Here is a 19,141-nt window from a genome sequence, read left to right on the forward strand (position 1 = left end):
TTGCAGATGGCCAAGTTTTCAAAGGAGTCCTTGCCGCCCTAGATGAGAGCCATGCGTGAGTTAGGGCCTTTTACCCTAGCACTCAAGACCTGGCTTTTTACTAGAGCTTTTGATCTTTGTTAATTTTATCAATATCTGTGTGTATGTATTTTTATCCTTTACAATTTTAGCTTGTAAAGGATGCCTAGAGCATCTTGGATGGAGGGCGATTAATAAGTAATTAAATGATGATGATGATGATGATGATGATGATACTTATGGCCTGGGAGCACAGGCAGATAATTCTCTTATGAACTGAGCCTTTCCTTTATCAAACAAGTTGCTAACCCTATTATTATTATTATTATTATTATTATTATTATTAATAATAATAATAATAATAATAATAATAATAATATGTGTATCCCAATATAGTGGACTCAAGGTGGTCAACAGCAAACCACAACACAAAACAATTAAAACAGTATAATCTAAAAACTTGATAGGGAGGAAAGGAATAGGATCAGTCCCCACCTGAAGAGGCGCGAGTACTTCATGTATTCGGCGTCTCCGTCATAGGGTTTCTGGGCCCCGATCCCGACCCAGAAGAAGTTCTCGGGCTCCTCTCCTTCGTTTATCACCTGGAAACAGAGAAGGAATGATAAAACCTTTTCAAACAGGTAGGATTCTCAAAGTCAGCATTATACTAGAATATTATGCCAATAAATACGTTTTTGCTTGGTTGTGAGTTTTCCAGGCTGTCTAGCCATGTTCTAGAAGCATTATCTCCTGACATTTTGCCCACATCTATGGCAGGCACCCTCAGTGGTTGTGAAGTCTTTTTGCTTGCTTGCATAAGGGGTTTCCAATACCTCTTTATGCAACTATTTCCCAAAGTTTAAAATCCAGCCGAACCTTGGGGCATCAACATCCCAGAATATCATGGTATGTGTTTATTACTTTTGTCTTACTATTACACTATGTCACATGATGTTTGTTCCTGGGTTACGCATGTCATTTCCTAGTTAGTTCTATCACAAAAATATGGGAAACGTTTATTAAGTTTTGTTTTGTCAGGAGGGACCTCCTGCAGCACATTTCCCTATAGTTTTTCAATGAATCTATATAAATAAAAACGATGTTAGTTTGTAGGATTAACAGAACTCAAAAACCACTGGGCGAATTGACACCAAATTTTGACAGCATACACCTAACAACCCAATGTATGACCTTCACTCAATTTTTTTTGATTTTGTCATTTGGGAGTTGTAGTTGCTGGGATTTATAGTTCACCTACAATCAAAGAGCATTCTGAACTCCACGAATTATGGAATTGAACCAAACGTGACATACAGAACTCCCATGACTAACAGAAAACACTAGAAGGGTTTGGTGGGCAGTGACCTTGAGTTTGGGAGTTGTCGTTCACCTACATCCAGAGAGCACTGTGGACTCAAACAATGATGGATCTGGACCATACTTGACACACAAATATTCCATATGCCCAAATATGAACACAGATGGAGTTTGTGGGAAATAGACCTTGACATTTGGGAGTTGTAGTTATTGGGATTTATAGTTCACCTACAATCAAAGAGCATGCTGAACTCCACCAACGACAAAATTGGGGCAAACTTCCCACACAGAACCCCCATGACCAACAGTAAATACTTAAGGCCATCCAGTCCAACTCCCTTCACCAGGACAAGAAAATGTAATCAGAGCCCTCCTGACAAAGAGACAGTTTGTGGGATTAACATAACTCAAAAACAACTGGACAAATTGACACCAAATTTGGACATAATACACCTATTAGGCCATCGAGTGACCATCACTCATAAAAACACTGAAAAACACAACAGAAGGGACTCAAAAGGCCAAAAAAGCAAAAAGACACTACAGCGCATGCGCAAAAACGACTCCCCCTGGTAAACAAAACACGGAATAGCATATTCACACTCTCTTCTGGACTACAGCTCCCAGTATCCCCTAGTCCAGGCCCTTTAGGAGAGGAGGATGATCCAAATGCACTGCTTCCAAGCTGCAAGCTTTCTTCTCCTTGGATTTCTTTGAGAGCATCCCAATCCCTGCATATCTCTTATTTCATATTCCTGAATTGCAACTCTCAGTAATCCTCCAGATAGATAGATTAGATGAAGATCGATAGGTAAGTAGATAGATTGATCAGGAGGACTGCTGGGAGTTGCAGTCCAAGAATAGGTAGAGAAGGAAGAACGGGGAGAAAGAGGAAGGGAAAGAAAAGGGGGGAAGGAAGGGAAGAAGAAGAGAAGGGAGGAAGGAGAGAGAGAGAGAGAGAAAGAAAAAAGGAAGGAAGGAAAGAGGGAGGGAAGGAACGAGAGAAAGAAGAGAAAGATGGAGGGAAAGTTGGCCACAGCAATGCATGGCGAGTACAGCTAGTATCTCATAAGAGTTTCAACCAATTCAACAGTTTGTGGCAGCCACAAAACCAAAGTTCCTGGAGTACAACAACTACTTTCAAAGTACATCATATTATTGCTTTTTTTCTGGGAAGCCAAACTCAGTCTCAGAGGAAAGTTTCCTCTGAACAAACGTTGCCAAGGAAATGCTGTGAGTTGGAAATGACTCAACGACACACAACAATAAAGTCGCAATATGGTTTTGAGTTGTACCCAGAAACAGTCTGGTTGCAGCAAAGGAACTGCATAACGTAACTCTTCCATCCAATCTTTGGAGCAGTTTCCGAACTGCATCCAAGGGCAGCCCTATGTACAGCGCTTTGCCGTAATCTAGACCAGGCAAATATTTTTTGAAGGCCCAAAATGGTATTTGTTTTCCTTGCATAATAGTTGCATCCAATTCTCCCTTCTTTCTCTGTAGACAAGGCAGTTTTAAGTAATACAAAACAGAGTCCTCCGAAGCTCCACTCTTCTCTCCTCTCTCCTTCCTCCAAAGCCTTAAGGCCATTTTAAAAAACCTGAAATTAAGGACTCCCAGACTCAGATTTCCCTCTTTCCTCAAAGAACTCAATTTCAGGTTTTGTAATCTGCCCTGATGCCTTCAGGGAAAGAAGGGAAGAAAGAAGAGTGGAGCTCCAGAGACCTCCATTTTATAGTTGTTAAACCGCCTTAATGCCTTTGGAGAAAGAAAGGAGGAAAGAAGAGTGGAGCTCCACAGATTTCCATTTTAAAATTCTTAAACCGCCTTAATGCCTTTGGAGAAAGAAAGGAGGAAAGAAGAGTGGGGCTCCACAGATTTCCATTTTATAGTTCTTAAACCGCCTTAATGCCTTTGGAGAAAGGACGGAGGAGAGAAGAATGGAGATCCAGAGACCTCAATTTTATAGTTGTGAAACTGGTTTAATGCCTTTGGAGAAAGAAAGGAGGAGAGAAAAGTGGAGCTCCACAGACCTCCATTTTATATTTCTTAAACCACCTTAATGCCTTTGGAGAAAAAAAGGAGAGAAAAGTGGAGCTCCACAGACTTCCATTTTAAAATTCTTAAACCGCCTTTATGCCTTTGGAGAAAGAAGGGAGGAAAGAAGAGTGGAGCTCCAGAGACTTCCATTTTATAGTTCTTCAACCACCTTAATGCTTTTGGAGAAAGATGGGAGGAGAGAAGAGCGGACCTCCAATTTTATAGTTCTTAAACCGCCTTAATGCCTTTGGAGAACAAAGGAAGGGAGCAATTAAAAAAAACGACAATATTTTCCTCTCGCAATAGTCGCACCCCCCCCCCTTTTTATTTAAAAAAGGAGGGAAAAGTGTGACTATTATGCAAAGAAATATGGTATTCTCCCATCAACATTGAATGAGATTTCGTCCATGGTCACAATTAATAGGTTTTGTATACTACATACAAGCTATGATAGAAACACTTTTTCCTGCCACATTTTCCCGTCTCACCTGTTTGCTGTAAGAGTCGTCAAACATGTGGTTCATGATGTCTTCAGCCAGTTTGGCCTCGTCCGGGTCGGCCGCCCGTCCGACCCAAGTGTAAACAATGCCTTGGTTGTCGGTACTCTCAAAAGGGACCTGGAGCAACGAACAGGACAAAAATCCAGAGCCATCAGAAGATGAAGGAAAATTAATACTACTTTCCTCTGGAAAAAAATATTACATGTCCAAGGCAAACAAATATTTTCCTTCTATGACTGACATTTGTATTAATAATTTATTTCAATAGAAGAACAAAATGAGAAGAGTGACCTGGCAAGGAAAATCCATTTAGGATTTGCTTTTTACCTTCAAGATGAAACAAAATTCTGAGTTGAGAAGTCCGGCGTCCGTACTGATCTGGATGCAGCTGAAAATTAATCAATTAAAATCCATTAAAATCCATTAAAATGCTAAAAAAACAAAAATGCACTTATTGATTTTCTCGCTGAATGGAAAACATGATTATTTACTCAAATTGTGTGCTAACTTCTAGTAGAAGTTTTGGGTAGTTCAATAAGATTTGCTTCATGATTTCATAGGTATGAACTATGTATTTTGAAAACATTTCTATGTTTAATTTTATGGTAATGTTTATGTCTTAAGAGGCTTTAGTTCACACATCGTTGTGGTTTTTGATGTTTGCGTTTTCTTTGGCAATTAGTAGTAGTAGTATTTATACTACTAATAATATCATACGAAAGCTGACTGGCACAACCTGGGGATCACAACCAGACACAGTGAAGACATCTGCCCTTGCGCTATGCTACTCTGCTGCTGAGTATGCATGCCCAGTGTGGAATACAACTCACCATGCTAAAACAGTGAATATGGCTCTTAATGAGCCATGCTGCATTATCATGAGGTGTCTGAGCCTTACACCACTGGAGAAATTACACTGCTTAGCTGGTATTGCACCACCGGAAGTAGCAGCCAATAGTGAAAGGATCAAGGCAATGACATCTCCAGCTCATCCCCTGTTTGGATATCAGCCTACACGCCAGCGACTTAAATCAAGAAATAGTTTTCTAGGATCTACAGAGACACTTGCAGGAACACCTCAGCAAGCAAGAGTCCAAAAGTGGCAGGTTCAAACCCAGAACCTCAATCAATGGCTGATACCAAATGAGAGACTCCCTCCTGGGCACACAGAAGACTGGGCGACTTGGAAGGCGCTGAACAGACTGCACTCTGGCACCACGAGATGCAGAGCCAACCTTCAGAAATGGGGCTACAAAGTTGAATCCACGACATGCGAGTGTGGAGAAGAGCAAACCACCGACCACCTACTACAATGCAGCCTGAGCCCTGCCACATGCACAATGGAGGACCTCCTTGTGGCAACACCAGAGGCACTTCAAGTGGCCAGATACTAGTCAAAGGACATTTAACAGAACACCAAGTTTGCAGACTTTGTGTGTGTTTTTAATACAATACAACTGTTTGGTTCGCTCCTGACACGATAAATAATAAATATTATTATTAATAATAATACTAATAATAATTCTAATATTAAAAATATACTAATATTATAATAATGTCGTATTATATTATACTATTATAATCTATATAAATAAAAATGTAATGTTTGTTTGTGGGATTAACATAACTCAAAAACCACGTAGCGAATTGTCACTAAATTTGGACATAATACACCTATCAGGTCAATAAGTGACCATCACTCATTAAAACACTGACAAATGCTGCAGAAGAGAATTAAAAAACCAAAAAATAAAAAATACATTCCAACGCATGCACAAAACCACATATATACACATATACACAAATATGTACACACTCAAATACACATATATACACACACAAAACACATATGGGCCATAGCAATGCGTGGCAGGGGACGACTAGTAATATAATAATACTATTATAATATTATAATAATACTATTATCATACTAATATAATACTATTATTCTTATTATTAGATTAATATTATTATACTAATAGTAGTTGTATTTATACCCTGCTACTGTGTCTGCCAAAGGAGACTCAAACCAGTTAATATCAAATACTATTATTATTATTAACAGTTTTTTAATCAAAGGAGACTCACACCAACTAGTATCAAAAATTCTTATTATTTATTAATAATAATAATAATAATAATAATAATAATAATAACAGTCTTCATATTGGCTGGGTTGAGTCTCCTTTGGCAGATACAGTTCAAGCTGCAATGGCTAGACAACGAACTCCCATAAAATGCTCAAAACTACTTGGTACTCTGTAGTTTACTATAATAATTATGCATATCATAGAATCTTCTGGAAGACCTAGGAAATTCCTAGAATCCAATCAAACTCTGAATTAACCCCAAATACTAAGTTCAAATACAGTAGTCTCGCTTATGCAACATAAATGGGCTGGCAGAGTACTAGATATGCAAAAATGTTGGATAATTAGTAGGAATTAAGGGGAAAGCCTATTAAATATCAAATTACATTATGATTTTACAAATTAAGCACCAAATCCTCATGTTTTACAACAAATCAACAGAAAAAGCAGTTCAAATTACTACATCATGTAGTAATTACTGTAGTAATTACGGGCCCGCAGGGTTGCGTCCTGGGCCCGGTCCTGTTCAACATCTTTATTAATGACTTAGATGAAGGGCTAGAAGGCAGGATCATCAAGTTTGCAGACGACACCAAATGGGGAGGGAGAGCCAAGACTCCAGAGGACAGGAGCAGGATTCAAAACGATCTTGACAGATTAAAGAGATGATGGGCCAAAACTAACAAAATGAAGTTCAACAGTGACAAATGCAAGATACTCCACTTTGGCAGGAAAAACGAAATGCAAAGATACAGAATGGGGGACGATGCTTGGCTCGAGAGCAGTACGTGTGAAAAAGATCTTGGAGTCCTCGTGGACAGCAAGTTAAACATGAGCCAACAATGGGATGTGGCGGCAAAAAAAGCCAATGGGATTTTGGCCTGCATCAATAGGAGCATAGTGTCTAGATCTAGGGAAGTAATGCTACCCCTCTATTGTGCTTTGGTTAGACCACACCTGGAATATTGTGTCCAGTTCTGGGCACCACAATTCAAGAGAGATATTGACAAGCTGGAATGTGTCCAGAGGAGGGCGACTAAAATGATCAAGTGTCTGGAGAACAAGCCCTATGAGGGGCGGCTAAAGGAGCTGGGCATGTTTAGCCCAAAGAAGAGAAGACTGAGACGAGATATGATAGCCATGTATAAATATGTGAGAGGAAGCCACAGGGAGGAGGGAGCAAGCTTGTTTTCTGCTTCCCTGGAGACTAGGACACAATGGAACAATGGCTTCAAACTACAAGAGAGGAGATTCCATCTGAACATGAGGAAGAACTTCCAGACTGTGAGAGCCGTTCAGCAGTGGAACTCTCTGCCCCGGAGTGTGGTGGAGGCTCCTTCTTTGGAAGCTTTTAAACAGAGGCTGGATGGCCATCTGTCAGGGGTGATTTGAATGCAATATTCCTGCTTCTTGGCAGAATGGGGTTGGACTGGATGGCCCATGAGGTCTCTTCCAACTCTTTGATTCTATGATTTACGAATTTAGCACCAAAACATCGCAATGTATTGAAATTTAGTCTTGGATCCAGGCGGGAGGCAGACTGTGCTGGATAATACAGAACGTTGGATGAACGAAGGTTGAATAAGCAAAACTACTAGTTTTAGAGATGCATTACTCAAAGGAGGGTTTTAAAGAGAGGGCTGACAGCCTCCCAAAAAGGGATCCTTTGGCTGCGGTTTCCTCCATTGTGGGACTAGATGACCTCTGGGGTTCCCTCCCGAAGGAGGCCCCTTCTGGCAAACCCGCGCACACGGAGGCACATACCGGGTGCAGAGAGCGCTGCCGTTGGTGCGGATGTGGTAGAGGCTGGGCTGGAGGCTGTCCTCCTTGGCCTTGCGCTTGCCTTTGTGGATGATGAACTTGCGCTTGAAGTGGGAGAGGAACTTGGGGTTCTCCTGCTGCTGGGTCATGCGCACCACCTGCATGTGGGGACAAAAGGACGAGAAGTCAGAACGCGTTCGAAGGACACTGCATTGATTCCAATGTCATGCGCCATCCAATCTAAGGTGCACCTCCGTGTGCAAAACTCTAAATCAAGAAAAAAGAATTTGCTGCCAAATGTCATGCGCATTCTAGCACTGAGCGTGGGTTTGGCTTTGCACTAAGATGACCATTCGATGCAGACAGAATCATAAGAGTTTGAAGAGATTCGTGGGCCAGAAATACACCATCGCATTCAAAGCAGATGTAATGTGTACCCAAATTTTGGCGAGGTAATTTCAGCCCAAACACATGAGCGTTAGATCTGAGTCAATAGGATATATTTTAAGGCCCCTAAACCAAATAATGCAAGCCCTCGATTCTGAGTTTGACCCTTTGCAGGAAGTTGTTTTCCTATTTTGGAGGATAAAGTCCCCCATTGGCCGTTCTTATATTTCAGGTGCTGGAAAGTTCAAGGCCTTGGATATCATTATAGCAAAGTTTGGATTGAATAATAATAATATCTATAATATTATATATAATATTATTTGGACTTAATAACTATTATTATTATTATTATTATTATTATTATTATTATGTTGACCCACTTTTCTCTCTCAAATTGAGACACAAAACAGCTCATAACATGAAAAACAAATGTAATTGACAACATACAACCTGCAACGTATAAACATGAAAACCAAATCGTTAAAACCATCTAAAGCCCGAGTGGCCCATGGAAGGTAGCTTTGACGACGACGATGATGGTAATAATAATAATACAATGAACACATCAAAGTACTCTTGGACTTCCAAATTCAGACCGGCAGAGTTTTGGAGCACAATATCTCACGAACATTGAAAAAAACAGTCTAGATTGTCGATATTGCAATCCCAAGTGACAGCACGATTGAAGAGAAGCAACTAGAAAAGCTTACACAATATGAGGATTTAAAGATCGAACTGCAAAGATTCTGGCAAAAGCCAGTCAAGGTGGTCCCAGTGGTGATTGGCACACTGGGTGAAGTGCCTAAAGACCTTGGCCTGCACTTAAAAACAATTGGAGCTGACAAAATCACCATCTGTCGGCTGCAAAAGGCCACCCTGTTCGGATCTGCACACATTATTTGCCGATACATCACACAGTCCTAAATAATAATAATAATAATAATAATAATAATAATAATAAATTTTTGTTTATACCCCACCAACCATCTCCCCTCAGGGACTCGGAGCAGCTTACAAGGGACAAGCCCAAAATTACAAGTAAAACACACAAATAAAACAATTAACCGATTAAAAAACACCAGATAAAATAAAATACAAAACAACAATTGTAAACAGCATAAAAACAATATATGGCTGAGAAAAGAACATAGCCGAGACACGCACTCAATGAGTGCAATACATTCTGACAGGAGCGCAAGGAAAGTGCAATAATCAAATAGGTAGGGCTGGAAATATTGCCATCAAAATATGTTGAGGTAGGCCATAAGAAGGCCGGTGTAAAGTGCTGAATTTAAGTAGGGACAGGAAAATTACTGGTGGGCTGCTTAATCAAAAGCAAACTGGAAAATCCAGGTTTTTTGTTGACTCCGGAAAGAGGACAAAGTAGGAGCCTGTCTGATCTCCCTGGGGAGATCAGGCCGGGGGGCCACCACTGAGAAGACCCTCTCCCTTGCTTGTCCCCACCAACTGTGCTTAAGACGTGGGGAGAGAGAGCAATGGTTCATAAGGGAAGATGTGATGCACTGGTTCATAGGGGAAGATGCAAGGGAGATGATGGAGATGAAGAAGGGGGAGATGATGATGAAGGTGGAGATGATGGAGAGGACAAGGAGAAGGAGAAAATGACAGAGAAAGAGGAGAAGGAGAGAGTGAGGAGGAGAAGGAGATGATGGAAATGAGAATGGAGATGGGAAAGGAGGAGGAGACGGAGATGAAGAGGAGAAGGAGAAGGAAATGATGATAGAGAAGAAGGGGAAGAAGAAATGAGGAGAAAAATGGAGGAGGAAGAGAAGACTGAGATAAGAGCACCGAAACCTCAGCCAGCCATGGAAGCCCAGCTTGGGCAAGTTACATTCTCTCAGCCTCAAAAACCCAGTGAATTGCACGTATTGGGCCACTCACCTCCAGTTTCCCGGGGAAAAGGTTCTCGAACTTCTTCTGGAGGCTAAAGGTGAAGGTCAGCCACCCCATGTTGGAGGCCTCCCTTCCTTGCCAGAAATACACCACGCACTGGAAGTCCTCCTCCGGCTGCTTCTCCTCTTCGTCCTCGTCATCGTCCTCTTCCTCCTCTCCTCCGCCAGCCCCGTCCCCTGCCTTCTTCCTTTTCTTCTTCTTCTCCTCCTCGTCCTCCTCACATTCAACTGGCACCCAGTACCTTTTAGAAAAGAGGGGAAAATATCACTGTCTCTATGTTTCACGTTGATTTTCACCATAAGCAAGTTCTGCAGATATCAAAAGACCTCAGAAAGAGCGAAAGGAGCAAATCTCCAGGCTCTTGGAAGCATTGCATGACTCTACATCGCCACCTAAATATCTCAAAGGCAGCAGAGCTAAAGAATAGAACAGAGCTGGAAAAGAGACCCCAAGAGCCACCGAGTCCAACTCTGAGTCGGGAAGGAGCAATCAAAGCCTTCCCAACTGATGGTCATCCCATCATAGATATGATAGACACATCGGCAGATATGAGAGAGAGTTAGATATAATAATAAAAACTTTATTTATATTTATGTATGTGTATATTATGTATATTATATTATATTAATTTTTATATAGATATATCACAGAATTGGAAATGATCCCAAAAGCCACCCAGTCCAACCCCCTTCTGCCATTCAGGAATTCACCACCAAGGCCTTCCTGACAGATGGCCATCCCGTTATAGATATAAGATCGACAGGTATTATTGATAGTTATATAATAGATATACAATCACAGAATCAGAAGGGACCCCAATGGCCACCCAGTCCAACCCCCTTCTGCCATTCAGAAATTCACCATCAAGGCCTTCCCGACAGATGGCCATTCCGTTATAGATATGATAAGATCGACAGATGTTATTGATAGTTATATAATAGATATACAATTACAGAATCGGAAGGGACCCCCAAGGGCCACCCAGTGCAACCCACTTCTGCCATTCAGGTATTCACCATCAAGGCCTTCCCGACAGATGGCCATCCCATCATAGAATCATAGAATCCTAGAGTTGGAAGAGACCTCGTGGGCCACCCAGTCCAACCCCATTCTGCCAAGCAGGAGGAAAATTGCATTCAAAGCACCCCAGACAGATGGCCATCTAGGCTCTGTTTAAAAGCCTCCAAAGAAGGAGACTCCACCACACTCCAGGGCAGAGAGTTCCACTGATGAACAGCTCTCCCAGTTAGGAAGTTCTTCCTCATGTTCAGGTGGAATCTCCTTTCCTGTTGTTTGAAGCCATTGCTCCATTGAGTCCTAGTCTCCAGGGCAGCGGAAAACAAGCCTGCTCCTTCCTCCCTATGGCTTCCCCACATCTTGATCCATGGCCCTCAGCATGTCTCCTCTCCGCCTTCTCTTCTGCAGGCTAAACATGCCCAGCTCTTTAAGCTGCCCTTCTCTGGACACTTTTCAGCTTAGAGTCAACATCTCCTTTCAATTGCCGTGTCCAGAACTGAACACAGTGTGATTCCAGGTGTGGTCTGACCAAGGCAGAATGGAGCATGGGTAGCATGACTTCCCTGGATCTAGGCACTAGACTCCTATTGATGCAGGCCAAAATCCTATTGGCTTTTTTTAGGTGCTGCATCACATTGTTGTCTCATGTTTAATTTGTTGTCCACGTTGTAAGACAGCTCTCTTTTTGGTCTCTATCTGCCGGGAACTGAAAACTGTTAGGAATGGAAGGAAGTGGGATTTGAATGCGAGTCTCACCGGCAGAGAAAGACGTAGCAGTCCTGGGTGTAGAAGTGCCCAAACTCCTCCTCCGGCAAACGGGCAAACTTCTTGTTCTCCAGAACGAAGCCCTCCATGCCGTCCAGGTCTTCGTTCCACTCTTCCATGAGCTGCTCCGCCTGCAAACGTAGAGGGGAAATGCGGAAGAGGCACGACGTGGAGGGAGAAGGAACGCCATCCCAGGTGCCACCATCATTGCCTCAATTGCCAGTGAAAGGACTCGAAGAAAGGACAACGAAGAAGAGGACAACACAACCCAAGGGAATCTTGTCCCCAAAGCCCTCACAGTTGAGAGGTTCTTCCTAAGAAGAAGAATGTCGCCTTTGTAAAGTTCTCCAGAGAGTGGAACCATTGAAGATATACTAGAACAGTGGTTCTCAACGTGTGGGTCTCCAGATGTTTTGGCCTTCAACTCCCAAAAATCCTAATAGCTGGTAAACTGGCTGAAATTTCTGGGAGTTGTTGGCCAAAATACCTGGGGAGGCACAGGTGGAGAACCACTGTACTTGAAGACATCTTCACCTTTCATTGTGTCAAGAAATAAATACATAGAAGGGGGAGGAAAAGGAGGAGATGATGATGGACATCAAGATGGAGGAGGAGCAGATAGAGACCGAGAAGGAGAAGTGAAAAAGAGAACAATGAGGAGAAGGAGGAGAAAAGGGTGGAGGAGATGGTGGAGATGGAGAAGAGGAGGAGGAAGAGGAGGAGGAGGAGGAGATGACAGAAATGATGACAGAGAAGAAGCGAAAGAAGGAATTAGGAGGAAAAAAAGGTGGAAATGATGGAGATGGAGAAAAAGTAGAAAGAAGAAGCAGGAGATGATAGAGATGGTGATGAAGATTGAGATAAAGGAGAGAAGGAGATGACAGAGAAAGAGGGGGAGGAGATGGCAGAAATGAGGATGGAGATGGGGAAAGAGAAGGAGATGAGGAGGGGGAGTAGATGATAGAGATGATGATAGAGAAGAAGGAGGGAAAAAGAAGGAATGAGGAGGAGGAGAAAAGGTAGAGCACGAGGAGAAACAAGGAGCAGGAGATGATGGAGATGATGATGAAGGTGGAGATAAAGGAGAAGCGGAGGAGATGACAAAGAAAGGAGAAAGAATGAGGAGGAGATGTCGGAAATAAGGATGGAGATGGGGAAGGAGGAGATGGGGTGGAAGAGGAAGAAGGGGTAGGAGATGACAGAGATTATGATAGTGAAGAAGAATGGGAAGAAGAAGGAATGAGGACGAGGAGGAGAAAAAAATAGAGGAGGAGAAAGAAGCAGCAGGAGATGATGGAGATGATGAAGATGGAGTTAAAGGAGAGGAGGAGGAGAAAGAGGAGGAGATGACAGAGAAAGAGAAGATGACAGAAATGAGGATGTATATGGGGAATGAGGAGGAGATAAAGAGGAAGAGGAGGAAGAAGGGGGAGGAGATGACAAAGATGATAAAGAAGAAGAAGAAATGAGGAGGAGAAAAAGTAGAGAACGAAGAGGAGGAAAGAAGGAGCAGGAGGGGATGGAGATGATGATGAAAGATGGAGATAAAGGAGAGAAGAGGAGGAGGAGATGATTATAAAATGTGGATGGAGATGGAGAAGTTAGAGGAGATGATCAAAGGGAGGAGGAGGAAGAAGGAGGAAATGACAGGATGATAATAGAGAAGAAAAAGGAATGAGGAGGAGAAAGAAGGAGGGGGAGATGATGAAGGTGGAGATAAAGGCGAGGAGGAGAATAATGAGATGACAGAGAAAGAGGAGAAGAAGAAAGAGAGTGAGGAGGAGATGATGGAAATGAGAATGGAGATGGGAAAGGAGGAGGAGATGGAGATGAAGAGGATGAGGAGGAAGGAGGAGGAGATGAGAGAGATGATGATAGAGAAGAAGAAGGGGAAGAAGAAATGAGGAGGAGAAAAATGGAGGAGGAAGAGAAGACTGAGATCAGAGCACCGATAACCATGGCATTGCATGTTTCAGGGACGTTACTTGCAAAAAAACAAAAACAAAAAACAAAACAAAACCAGGAAACAAAAGGTTTGAAATAATTATCAAAAGAGAAGTGATTTCAAGCACCACAAAAGTGGGGTCTCGGACTAACGTGAGGCTCTGGAACGACATCTGGCTGAAAAGGTGCAAACTTCTGGAGCCTAAGAACGGCATGCATTCGAGTCCTTCTCAAAATGATGCTGCATTCCTACTGTTCTGAGAAGGACTCTGCCAAAACAACAACAGATGTACTTTTGGAACATGCCAAATATTCCTTTGCAATAGCTGCAGAGATGCATCGGTCTCTATTCCCAGGAATGGCCAACTTCGGTCCTCCGGGTGTTTTGGACTTCAACTCCCACAATTCCTAACAGCCTACCGGCTGTTAGGAATTGTGGGAGTTGAAGTCCAAAACACCTGGAGGACTGAAGTTGGCCCATACCTGCTCTATCTGCATACTAATTGGCACAAGCTGCTTTTCGGACCCCAAACGATTTTGCAGCCTCAAGGGGGGACTCCAACGGGGGGCCTCACCTCGGCCAGCGGCATGGGGGGCTGTCGGGGCAAGAAGAGGGCCGTCAGGTCCGCCTTCATCTGGTCCTTCTTCTCAGCGTCCTTCTGGACTTTCCCAGAGAGACCTTCGACCTGCTGGACCGACTCCGCGTTGCGGGTGTAATCCACCTTCAAGACGTCGTCCCAGTTCTTGAATTTGGACTTGAAGACCTGGAAAGAGAGGAGGACTCATGGGGACCCCGTGCATTTTGGACGACGTTGGTTTCGACAAAGGATGATTTGCCAAAGCCTTCCTCTGAAATACAGCCTTCAGCATTTACTAGGACCAGGCTGTGGTGCAGCTAGTTAGTAGCCAGATGCATTAAATCACAACTGACCGAGAGGCCATGAGTTTGAAGCCAGCCCGGGTCGGAGAGAGCTCCCGATCGTCAATAATCTAGTTTGCTGTCGACCTACGCAGCCCGAACGACATTTTCATCTGTCAAGTAGGAAATTTAGGGGATGGTAATTTAACTAATTTACGATGCCATAAAAAATTTCCAGCAGCATGCGTGAGAATGAGGAAGTACTCCATCAAAGGACTCGGTGTCACAAGTGGACAGAGACGCCACAGCTCCCCCTGTGGCCAGATTCGAGCATACCCTCATGAAGCCGGAAAAGCTGGAATGTTAAATTGCCTCTGTGTCTGTCTATACATGTTGTATGTCTATGGCAGGGGTCCTCAAACTTTTTGAACAGAGGGCCAGGTCACAGTCCCTCAAACTATTGGAGGGCTGGATTATAATTTGAAGAAAGCATGAATGAATTCCTATGCACTGTGCACATATCTTATCTGTAGTGCAAAATACACTTAAAAACAATACAATAATTAAAATAAAGAACAATTTCAACAAATATAAACTTATTAGTATTTCAATGGGAACTGTGGCCCTGCTTTTGGCTGATGAGATAGGATTGTTGTTGTTGTTGTTGTGTGCTTTCAAGTAGTTTCAGACTTAGGTTGACCCTGAGCAAGGGCCGGGTAAATGACCTTGGAGGGCCGCATTCGGCCCCCGGGCCGTAGTTTGAGGACCCCTGGTCTCCTGGTCTATGGCATTGAATGTTTGCCATGTATATGTGCACTGTAATCCGCCCTGAGACGCCTGTGGGGTGAGAAGAGCGGAATATAAATACTGTAAACAAATAAATATTTTACTATTCCTTGGTGGCCTGCGATGCCTCACCTGGCACTCGGTACCCTCCAGGTTGCGGAGGACCATGGCGTGTTTGGGGCGGTGGAGCATGCTGCAGAGCTCCTGGCCCAGCTTCAGCGCAGCCGCACGCACCAGGCGGGGAGACTTGCGCCCGATCCAGATGAAGACGTCCGACCAGCAGTCCAGGATGTAGACCGACTTGGTGTCCAAGAGGCTCTGGAGCTGCGGGGAAAAGAGAATGACAATAAATAATAATAATAATAATAATAAATATAACAATAAATAATAATAATATATGACAATAAATAATAATAATAATAATAATAATGAGAATAATAATAATAATAATAATAATAATAATAATCTGGCACTACACTGTAACAATAACGATAAATAATAACAATAACAATAATAATTCAGCTCTAGCTTTTTTGTAAACACATAAGCAATGAAACCCTCCCTCCCTCTTGCCTTACCAGCCTCATCTCCGGCAACAGGTCCACCTTCGGCCTCTTTTTGTGTTCGACGGAGAGTTTGTAGTTGATCTGGGGCAATTCTAGGTAGCCCAACCCCAAGCCAACCTGCCCAGGAAGAGAAGGAGACCCCTTAGAGGCAGAAGGGACCCCCAAAGGACATCCAGTCCAACCCCCTTCTGCCATTAAGGAAGGCACTAACAAAGCCCCCTCCCCTCCCCCCCGCCCGTCAGTTGGCCATTCAGCCTCATAGAATCCCAGTGTTGGGACCCTAAGGGCCATCTGGTCCAACTCCATTCTATTAAGCAGGAAGACATCACCAAAGCCCTCTCGATAGAGGGCCATATAGCCTCTTTTTGAAAACCTCCAGAGAAGGAGACTCCACTGGACTCCCAAGCAGAAGCATATTCCACTAGGATTGGAAGGGACCCCAAAGGACACCCAGTCCAACTCTCTTCTGCAGTAAAGGACAACCCCATCAAAGCTCTCCCGACAGATAACCACAGCCTCATAGACTCTTAGAACTGGAAGAGAACCCAAGGGTCAACCCGCCCAACCCTTTTCTGCCATAAAGGATGACACCAACAAAGCCCTCCTGACAGGTGGCCTGCCATAAAGGAACACATAATCAAAGCCCTCCTGACAGATGGATTGCTGTAAAGGAAGACACCATCAAAGCCCTTCTGACAGATGGTCTGCCGTAAAGTAAGACACCAACAAAGCCCTCCTGACAGATGGCATGCCATAAAGGAACACATAATCAAAGCCCTCCTGGCAGATGGTCTGCCGTAAAGTAAGACACCATCAAAGCCCTCCTGACAGATGGCAATTTGTTTTGCAACCTCCAGAGGGGTATACTGATCCAGGTGCTGCTTAACTGAGAGCTCCTTCTTTGGAGGCTTTTAAGCAAAAGCTGGATGGGAGCATCTGTCGGGAGGGCTTTGATTGCGCTTTTCTTGCATGAAGGAGAAGGGGGTTGGACTAATTGATTCTTGAGGTCTCTTCCAACTCTATGATTCTATGAATCCTGAACGGAAGCCCCCTTGAGCTCTGAACTGATCCCGTCCCTTTCTGGACCTTGTAGAGCTTGGGCCTGGGGGCCCGGAAGTCCTCCGGGACGTTGGCCTTGATCTCCTCCGGCGGCCCCCCAAGGACCTCCCAAAACTCGGGGGTCTCTTGCGTCTGGGTCAGGAGCACAATCTCCGCTTTGCCCTTCCGCTCGTTCTTGTTGATCTTCTCTGCAAAGAGCCTGAAAAGAGAGGAAAACGGTGGAATGATTGACGGGGGGAAACCATAATCAATTGCCGTAGGTAGACCTATATCAACCCAGTTCACCCCACTGAGTTACCCAACTGTTAATCAATCACAAAAAAAATCTGTTCCCAGTTTGAAAAATGCCAAGATGTCATATAGGGAGCTATGGCCCTTTAAGAAGCTATATAAGGCTTGAGAGGGATGGCATTGTGAGCTGGAAACAGCTCTTTGGGTCAACCAGTCTCCAAGGGTGGCCCCAATCCCGGCAGTCAATCCCAGCCCTAAACCGCCTTGCCCTCCTTAGAGTTTGGGCTGTACATACCTGGCTTTGGTGGTGGCACTCAATGTAGCTTGTCCTCCCCTCCAGACGTAGATCTCAAGGCCGTGGTCCAAGAGGAAGGCAAACCTACCAGAGACATGGGTGAGAAGCGCATTCGAAAGGACCCCCAAAGGCCATCCAGTACAACCCCGTCTGCCATAAAGGAGCACACCATAAAACCCCTCCTGACAGATGGCCATACTGTCTCATAGAATCCTAGAGTTGGGAGGGGCTCCAAGGGCCATCCAGTCCAACCCCCTTCTGCCAGGTAGGAAGACACCATCAAAGCCCCCTTGACAGATGGCCATTTAGTCTTTTCTTGGAAACCTCCAGAGAAGGAGACTACACTGGACTCCCAAGCACAAGCATATTCCACTAGGGATGGAAGGGACCCCAAAGGTCATCCAGCCCAACCCCCTTCTGCAAGGAAGGAAGACACCATCGAACCCCTCTTGACAGATGGTCATTTAGCTTCTTCTTGGAAACCTCCAGAGGAGACTCCACTGGATTCCCAAGCAGAAGCATAGTCCACTAGGGTTGGAAGGGACCCCAAAGGTCATCCAGTCCAACCCCCTTCTGCCAGGAAGGAAGACACAGATGGCCATTTAGTCTTTTCCTGGAAACCTCCATAGAAGGAGCCTCCACTGGACTCCCAAACAGACCCCAAAGGTCATCCAGTCCAACCCCCTTCTGCTAGGAAGGAAGACACCATCAAAGCCCTCTCAACAGACGGCCATTTAGTCTTTTCTTGGAAACCTCCAGAGAAGGAGACTACACTGGATTCCCAAGCAGAAGCATATTCCACTAGGGTTGGAAGGGACCCCAGAGGTCATCCAGTCCAACCAACTGCTGCCAGGAAGACACCATCAAAGCCCCCTTGGCAGATGGCCATTTAGTCTTTTCTTGGAAACCTCCGAAGAAGGAGACTACACTGGATTCCGAAGCAGAAGCATATTCCACAAGGGTTGGAAAGGACACCAAAGGTCATTCAGTCCAACCTCCATCAGGAAGGAAGACCCCATCAAACCCTCCTCGACAGATGGCCATTTAGCTTCTTCTTGGAAACCTCCAGATAAGGAGCCTACACTGGACTTCCAAGCAGAAGCATATTCCACTAGGGTTGGAAGGGACCCCAAAGGTCATCCAGTCCAACCCATTTCTGCAAGGAAGGAAGACACCATCAAAACCCCCTCGACAGATGGTCATTTAGCCTCTGTTTGGAAACCTCCAGAGAAGGAGACTCCACTGGACTCCCAAACATAAGCATATTCCACTAGGGTTGGAAGGGACTCCAAAGGTCATCCAGTCGAACTCCCTTCTGCCAGGTAGGAAGACACCATCAAAGCCCCCTCGACAGATGGCCATTTAGTCTTTTCTTGGAAAGACTCCACTGGACTCCGAAGCAGAAGCATATTCCACTAGGGTTGGAAGGGACACTAAAAGTCATCCAAGTCCAACCTCCGCCAGGAAGGAAGACCCCATCAAAACCCCCTCGACAGATGGCCATTTACCCTCTGTTTGGAAACCTCCAGAGAAGGAGACTCCATGGGACTCCCAAGCAGAAGCATATTCCACTATGGTTGAAAGGGACCCCA

General features: G+C 44.2%; 1 protein-coding gene across 1 annotated transcript in view; it reads right to left on the minus strand.

Annotated features, from left to right (window-relative positions):
- LOC137097890 (protein flightless-1 homolog) overlaps positions 1-19,141 on the minus strand; it is a 53,017-nt gene that overhangs the window by 3,037 nt on the left and 30,839 nt on the right. Inside the window, exons 17-27 of the mRNA XM_067473262.1 lie at positions 17,550-17,633; positions 17,051-17,222; positions 15,977-16,081; positions 15,531-15,722; positions 14,329-14,517; positions 11,801-11,940; positions 10,016-10,268; positions 7,730-7,884; positions 4,203-4,263; positions 3,864-3,992; positions 514-620 (exon numbers count right to left, since the gene is read on the minus strand). Coding sequence (XP_067329363.1) covers positions 514-620; positions 3,864-3,992; positions 4,203-4,263; positions 7,730-7,884; positions 10,016-10,268; positions 11,801-11,940; positions 14,329-14,517; positions 15,531-15,722; positions 15,977-16,081; positions 17,051-17,222; positions 17,550-17,633 — 1,587 coding nt within the window. The remainder of the gene's footprint in view (positions 1-513; positions 621-3,863; positions 3,993-4,202; positions 4,264-7,729; positions 7,885-10,015; positions 10,269-11,800; positions 11,941-14,328; positions 14,518-15,530; positions 15,723-15,976; positions 16,082-17,050; positions 17,223-17,549; positions 17,634-19,141) is intronic.

The sequence above is a fragment of the Anolis sagrei genome, chromosome X, assembly GCF_037176765.1.
Source record: "Anolis sagrei isolate rAnoSag1 chromosome X, rAnoSag1.mat, whole genome shotgun sequence".
Taxonomy (NCBI): Eukaryota; Metazoa; Chordata; class Lepidosauria; order Squamata; family Dactyloidae; genus Anolis; species Anolis sagrei.